At 37.3% G+C, this 7,919-nt stretch overlaps 1 protein-coding gene across 1 annotated transcript; it reads right to left on the bottom strand.

The window, feature by feature from the left end:
- Positions 1–5,091: 5,091 nt before the first annotated feature.
- On the bottom strand, positions 5,092–7,661 carry LOC137071550 (diamine acetyltransferase 1-like). The gene is made up of 3 exons (XM_067439666.1): positions 7,523–7,661; positions 7,388–7,428; positions 5,092–5,882 (listed from the first exon to the last, which is right to left on the bottom strand). The coding sequence occupies exons 1-3, from the start codon at positions 7,599–7,601 to the stop codon at positions 5,712–5,714; spliced, it is 291 nt and encodes a 96-aa protein (XP_067295767.1). The 5' UTR covers positions 7,602–7,661; the 3' UTR covers positions 5,092–5,711.
- Between the last annotated feature and the right edge of the window lie 258 nt (positions 7,662–7,919).

Raw genomic sequence — 7,919 nt, 5'->3', positions numbered from 1 at the left:
TAATCACATACTATTGTTTATTCCAATTTCTCATATTGGGCACTTTTTGCACCTAAATTAGTGTATTCTCACTGTTGAAAATGATGCATGTGATTTTCAGTTTTCACTTGGCATTTTAGTCATGTGTGTAACCCCAACTGTTCGAACCACCAAGCGGTACTGGAGTATACATTTGCAGCTATAATGCATGTAGGAGATTTTGAATTGATATTTCATGTCGATATACATGGTTACACACTTAAAACTGATCGTAGTGTTTAAATATTTGTAGACTGGCCAATCTATAGATCAATGGCAAGGAAAAATGATTTTGTTGCATCGATAGCCCCCTCGTGGTCGGGAGCATTTAAGTTGTGTTGTGGGGATTTTGTTGTGTTGTGGTGATTTCGTTGTGTTGTGACTTGTTTTCGTTGTGTTGTGGCGATTTCGTTTTGTTGGGGTTTAATTCCGTTGTGTTGATTTTGTTGTGTTGTTGCTTAATTCTGTTGTTTTGTGGCAATTTCGTTTCGTTGTGGTTTAATTCCGTTGTGTTGTGGCTTGTTTTCGTTGTGTTGTGGTGATTTCGTGGTGTTGTGGTGATTTCGTTGTGTTGTGGCGATTTCGTTGTGTTGTGGTGATTTCATTGTGTTGTGGCTTGTTTTCGTTGTATTGTGGTGATTTCGATGTGTTTTGGCTTGTTTTCGTTGTGTTGTGGTGATTTCTTTGTGCGACTTCATTGTGTTGTGGCTTGTTTTCGTTGTGTTGTGGCGATTTCTTTGTGCGATTTCATTGTGTTGTGGTGATTTTGTTGTGTTGTGGCGATTTCTTTGTGCGACTTCATTGTGTTGTGGTTTGTTTTCGTTGTGTTGTGGTGATTTTGTTGTGTTGTGGCTTGTTTTCGTTGTGTTGTGGTGATTTCATCGTGTTGTGGCGATTTCGTTGTGTTGTTGTTTAATTTAGTATGGCTGCACTACTGGGCCACCGTAATTACAGGTATCGACCTAAATAATGAATGCTATATCAGATGCAGGTAATTCACTCGTTTAGTTCATCTCTCTCTCTCACAAAAGCCTACCATAACACTCTACCAAAGACTTTATATATGGTAAGACGTTCACTACGATTACTTATGAATGGGAGAAATTTCAATGGCCAATATGACGAATAAGCCCCGCCTTGTAATTTAAAGAGCCAATCGTTGATAAAAGTTATCGCCACTGTAGCTTCCATTAGGAGCTCCGGTTACTCGCTTAAGACTGCGCATGCACATTAGCTTTGTCCAGGCTAAAAAATTCATAAGACAGTTGTTGTCAGCAGATTTCATTGGTGATTTCAAATATGAAATTTAATCGTAAGCTTGGCGAACAGTTTTGGATAATTTGATGTTTCCCCTTTCAAAGAGGCATTTCAAAGATTATAATTTGTAACAGAGGCTTGGGCTCAATTGTTAAACTGTCAACTGGCGGAAGGAAGGAAGTAGTTCTGCACAAAAGAGGGGTTTCAAAGACACTCCATTGTCGTTTCTGATTTATTTACACACTGGTGCCTTCGAACTGTTGTTTATCACACTTGTAACCGTGCGATATGGCTGTGTACCATACCAATGATTACCTACAGCCGAATCACAGCTGTGCTGATTTACAGCCATTGCTATATATTCTTACTATCATACAAAAAAATCTTTTTTAGCCCCACTACCTCTGAATGTTTACAGTGGCCTATATCTCAGCACAAGTATCTCAAGTGTTTTTCCATTTACAGTTTCAGTCCATGATCCAGACTTTATTTCCGAATGCGAAACAATCAGCACTGACTCATTCACATCCGCCCTCAGCTGGAATTCATTATAGGAGTTTCCTCTGACGGCATGGAGACCGGGTCATTTCCAGGACACTTGACCCAACAAAAGCATTCATGGATTTTTTTTAAGATCTGAAAAATAAGGCTACATCCAGACCTATTAAAAACTTTGTAATATCTCACACGCCACAGGCTGTTATTTTCACAGCTCTGTGTTTCGCTGAAATAGGCTACTCAGAAAAAAAAGAACCTGCTTCACGTACGGATTAATTTCCTAGAAAAACAATCTTTATATTATAGAGTTTAAAAACAAAAGGGTGTCACATTCCATCTGCCTGCAGCATTTTCAATGGCAGACAGGCCTTTACAAATAAACCTGTAATTCCCATTCAGTTTAGCTCTGTTCCTGGGAATGTCTCATAAATCTCTTGGAGAGCAATACCCTCCAGCAAACAACAGACTGTAATACAGCTGAACTGAGCTGTTCGGAGGTAAAGGAAAAACCCAATGTTCCTAAATAAAAGACAAAAGATGATTTGAGTTCAAAAAAATGCATGAAAACATTTAAAGTTGGCATGAATTTAACACAAAGTTCGGGACTTTGTCCGTAAGAAATTTCTATGATATATATGCACATGCCCTCCCTTGACTTCTGACAGTTTGTAGATTGCAGATTACTTGGACTAGGGATCTTAAAGGGGTACTTCCCCGCTGGAAAGATGAATGTGTGTTTAAAAATGGGTCATTTATGTAGTAGAAATGTTAACTTATTTCAGAAGTTGGTGCGTTCTAGACTGGGAAAAGGTATTTTTGGCTTATGTGGATAAAAGACAACAACTCCCAGAACGCACTTGCTTCGCTGCCCTACGAGGCCAAGCCAAACCTATCGGCTACATCACTTGCCCACCACAGCACCACCTCACCGTGGTTTTGATTTTTATAGTAATAATATAATTTAGTTCAGTTAGAGAACAGACACTACAATTAAAAACTGAACGTGTCTGCTCAATACAGCACGAGCCGAACGAGAGTCGCAGCACAAACGCAGCAGGAGTCAGATCTCGAGCTGACAGACAAGATGATCGCGGAAGATTTGGTTTCAAAGAGAAAAGTAAAAGCGCATTTTTAAGTGGGTTTGTCATTGTACCGTTTTGCTGTTGTGTTTTCATTAAGAATAATAGGCTAATGAACCCACTGTTCAAGCAACCTGCCCCTTACCCTAAAAAAAAATAGCTCTATAATAGTTTAACTTAAATACATGGTTTTCATTTAATTAGAGTGCTTCAAATAATCCTAATTATTTGCGTATTGTTTAGTGCTGAGATTTAACAAACTAAATATAATATTTCTTTACACGTGATGTTCAGTGTTGGCATTCCAGATGTGATAGGCCAACTGGTTCCACCCAGAACACAATGTTGCTTTATTATTAAAGCAATTTAAATTCTTGTTAGCAGCTCGTCTATGGTATCCCCAAATACCAACTGAACATTAAACATTAAAAAGTCTCTCAATTTTCTCATCTTGTTAAAAATGCATAAAACAGCACTTTGTTTTTGTCTTTTTGTTTACTCTCTGAATTCAGCCTCTTTGCAAAGCATGAGGGGAAGTGAAAGTCCTGTTTGTTTCGGTTACTTGATTGAAACGTTATTTTAAAGTGAAAACATTATGTCAAAGAGTAACAAGTTTCAAGAAAAGAGTTTCAAGTCAGTTTAACATCATGAAGCAATCATATTTGAACCAGAAATCATTTTTTGAGTATAGTTTGAGAACAGGTATATGTTAAATATTCTGTGTTGTTGTACTCATTCAGCAATTGTAATCTTTTATTTGAAAGCCACGTTTCTAGCATCTGTAAAACTGCATTCTTCCATCTTAAAAATATATCTAAATTGCAGCACATGCTTTCAATGCCAAATGCAGAAAAGTTAGTTTAAGTGTTCATGAGCTCAAGGCTAGATTATTGTAATGCTCTACTGGGTGGTTGCCCTGCTCGCTTAATAAACAAACTCCAGCTGGTCCAAAAAACTACAAAACATGGCGGAAATGTACGACCGACGTTGAGAGGTTAAGATTAAGGTCAGCGACTGCAGATGTAGTTTTTAACTGTGATGATGATTTACAGGCCAGTTTACAGTGACAGGATGCAACAGAGAGCAAAGACAAATTGTATGAAGTGATAGACCCAAAGCTTTAATCTACATACTCAAAATGAAGTACTTTTTTTCACAAATAGAGTATTAAAGGGTGTAGTATGCCTATATGCAAATTAGGATTCAGTATTGCTAATTACTCACAAAGCACTAAATGGTTTAGCTCCCCAGTACTTGAGCGAGCTCTTAACACATTATACTCCATCACGTCTATTGCGGTCTCAAAACTCTGGCCAGTTGATAATACCTAGAATATCTAAATCAACTGCAGGCGGTCGATCCTTTTCCTATTTAGCACCTAAACTCTGGAATAGTCTTCCTAGCATTGTTCAGGAAACAGACACACTCTGTCAGTTTAAATCTAGACTGAAAACACTTTAACCTGCCACATATATTATCACATTTGTATAATTCATATCTGTTAAAGGATTGTTATGCTGCATAGATTAGGTCAACAGAACCAGTAAAACATCCCATAACACCCAATGTACTTCATAAGAAAAATGGCATTTAATATTAATCTCTCTGTTTATCCCCAGGTTACCGAAGCCACAGATAAAATGAACCAATTTAATAAGGAATAATGGTTACAACAGAACTGAATCAACACTGAACTGACTTCCGCTGATCAATGACACCGTTTTCTTTTAGAGCTGCTGTACAGCCGAAATGAACTATGTTTGCTCTTCTTACTCTGGTCTAAAAGTACCAGCTAATTTAACTCACATGTCCTAGACTTGCCCTGCTCTAGTTTTCCTCTGGGAGACTGTTTTTGGCTCACTCTCAGATATCACGTCAGCTTTACAGCTTTATTCTGAAGGTTAGAGATAGGAAGGACTCCAAACAAGCAGACTTTTCTGGATGTAAAGCTGCTGAAGTGGAGATTTCTGACCTTTAAAAAATACATCTAACCTAACACATGCAAATAGATAAAGTTCACATGGGTAGGCTATTTTGGATGTTTTCTTTCCACTAATCTGAACCAAGATAATAATAGGCCAAAATCTCAAAACTGACCAGTGCATGAAAACACAAAAAGAAAACAATGATTTTACCTGTAGTGTATGTGCTGTAGTGTCTGTTAACCTTTTGGGATGAAATTGCAGTGTTGCCAAGTATTAAACGGGGAAGCATCATATATAACATAAAAACAATTGGGGGGAATAAAGATAAATTTTTTATTTATTTTTCCCAAGATGAAGTAATACAAAGAAGTAAATATGACATATACACATCATTACATTGCATTGTAAGTCTCTGTTGCATGAAGCATTAAATCACAAAAGGAAAATAGATCTTCAAAACAAGAATATAATCTTCAAAATGATGTATTTTAAGAGAACTACGCATCTGAAGATTTAGATGCATCTCAACTTTTCTCAGCCTTTTTATACAAAAAACACAAAGACATATAAAGAGGACAGCCATGTAAAATTATGGGTAAGAGTCAAAGGTTGTGGATGTAACATCACACCCTGAAAGCTTCAAAGTGACATTTGTCGATCTGTCCACCTGAGGGTCAGTCATAGCAGCCCGATCTAAAGCAAATGCGTATCTATAGCACGTATTGTATTTATCGTGAGATTTATACATGAAAATAAATGTTTTCGAGTGCTTATAATAACACACTTTATAACGTGTTATATGTACACACCTCACACCATAAAACCTACCCAATGGGGAGGCGATGTGTATCATATGCACGTAAAATTTTGGGATATAAATTGCACGATACATACAATAAGTGCTATATATCATGGTTTCCTCCTGCCATCCGGCTCACTCCTCGTCCGTCATCTTGAGGAGGTTCTGCTTGTCGATCTTGAAGAGCCTCCACCCTTCCTCCAGAGAGAGATCTGAAGCTCCGCGCCGCTTGTAGAAGTCGATGGAGGGTTTGTTCCACTCCGCTACGATGAAGTGCATACTATTGCAGCGAGTCCTGACCGCCGTCTGCAGAAGACCAGTAAAGGATTGAGAACACTGATTTAGTACAAGATATACTGCCGTCAACAAGATTGGAGGGGCTGTATAATGTTAGATCATTAACCTGGGACTACTTATTAACTAGAATTGTATACTTCGATCTTTGGTACCCTTGTGAAAAAGAAGTATACTTTAGCATACCTTTACGAGAAAATAATACGGAATGCTTTCAGACACTGATTGTTTGCAATTAAATAAAAATATACTAATTTAAATAAGTGCGGTCAAATCGATTAATCGAGATTAATCATATCTAACATAAAAGTTTGTTTACAGTATATGTGTGTGTGCGTGTCTGTGTAGGTGTGTGTGTGTGTACATATATTTATTTATGTATATATTTTATATATATATATATATATATATATATATATATATATATATATATATATATATATATATATATATATATATATATATATTATATCTTTACACAAACACACACACAGTATATAAACACAAACTTTTTTGTTGGATGCGATTAATCGATTTGCTAGCACTAGTTTATATTAGTACTAAATATATATTAATATAAATTATATTTCTATGAAATGCAATTAGTTGAACCTCTGTTTTTTATGACCCACGTTAGTACATCTTTATATAAAATGTCATAATTATTTCTATTGTCTTTGAAATATTGTTAAAATGTACTTACTAGCATTTATTGTCAACTAAAAAATACTTTAATGTCATTTATGTGCATAACCGTATTTGTAATTTCACGTTTGTAATGTTTATGTTGAAATGTAATATCAAATAATACAACTATGTTTTACTTTACATTTGCTTCAGTATAGCCCCTTTAACACTGCGATTCCGGCAAACACACGGATAATGCGACCCGGCATTTGTTCCCGGGCCGCTAGATTTGGCCCATTCACACTGCCAGCGAAATACCGTAATATGTGCGCTTTCACACACAACCCGTAACGGTCCCGAATCGAGTTGACACGTGACATCCTGATGTGACGTATAATGGCGAGCGATCACAGCTTCAGCGCGGATAGTAAGGCGCTCCGTGGTCTCGACACATTTCTGCTTGTTTAATTTTAGTTTCTTTTGTATACGAACACTCTCTGCGTTTAAAACACCGACTGCTCTTCTGGCACTGCAGGGTTGTATTATTGAAAAAACAAGTTCTAGGAGTCGCACGATAACTACGTACACGTTGCAGCATTAGTTTTGGCTTTTGTTCACACAGCGCTCGTCCCGGGTCGAATCCCGCAATGTTACTAGGTCCCTGACCCGGGTTCAATTCGGTAATCAATCCCGGGACGTGGTTGCTTTCACACAGAAGATAACCCGGCATTGTTCCGGGAATATTGCGGGTCCGACGTGCAGTGTGAAAGGGGCTTATGTTATACACCACAACAAAACAAGGGCACTTCTTTAAAGCAGGACAATTGATGCGGTCTAGCAGCTGACAGAAACAGATGCTGTTGATCTTTAGTTGTAATAAAGGAAATCACCTGACTCAGTTTCTTCAGGATTTCAGAGCCAATTCCAAAGCCTAATTTGAGCAGAAGGAAAAGTCTGTTACATCATGACAGCGTCTCATAAATATGACAGTTTGATTTCGCAAAAGCATACGGTCACATTCATACCCCGATACTCCTTCATGACGTAGAAGTCCTCCAAGTAGAGAAGTTTCCCAATCCAGGGGTCATAGGTGAAATAATACATGGCAAAGCCAATGATCACATGACCTGGAAAAAAGGTTCAGTCACTCTATTGTTTGCAGCAAGAGAATGCATTTTGTAGCAACTTAAAAATCACAGATAAGACATGGAGGTACATGCTGTTGGTTTGTGATTTGCTGAAATTATTTCCAGGTGGGATTATTGGCATCACAACCCTCGCATATACCACAGTCACGTCATTTCCGGTATAACAGTTTCGATTAATCTGTCATTTAATTTTTCTTTTCATATTTATTGTGTTGATTTGAACATTTATACCACACTGCAAAAAATATATATATATATTTTTTTTTATATATAT

The sequence above is a fragment of the Pseudorasbora parva genome, chromosome 3, assembly GCF_024679245.1.
Source record: "Pseudorasbora parva isolate DD20220531a chromosome 3, ASM2467924v1, whole genome shotgun sequence".
Classification (NCBI taxonomy): Eukaryota; Metazoa; Chordata; class Actinopteri; order Cypriniformes; family Gobionidae; genus Pseudorasbora; species Pseudorasbora parva.
This window is presented reverse-complemented; position numbering and strand designations above follow the sequence as displayed.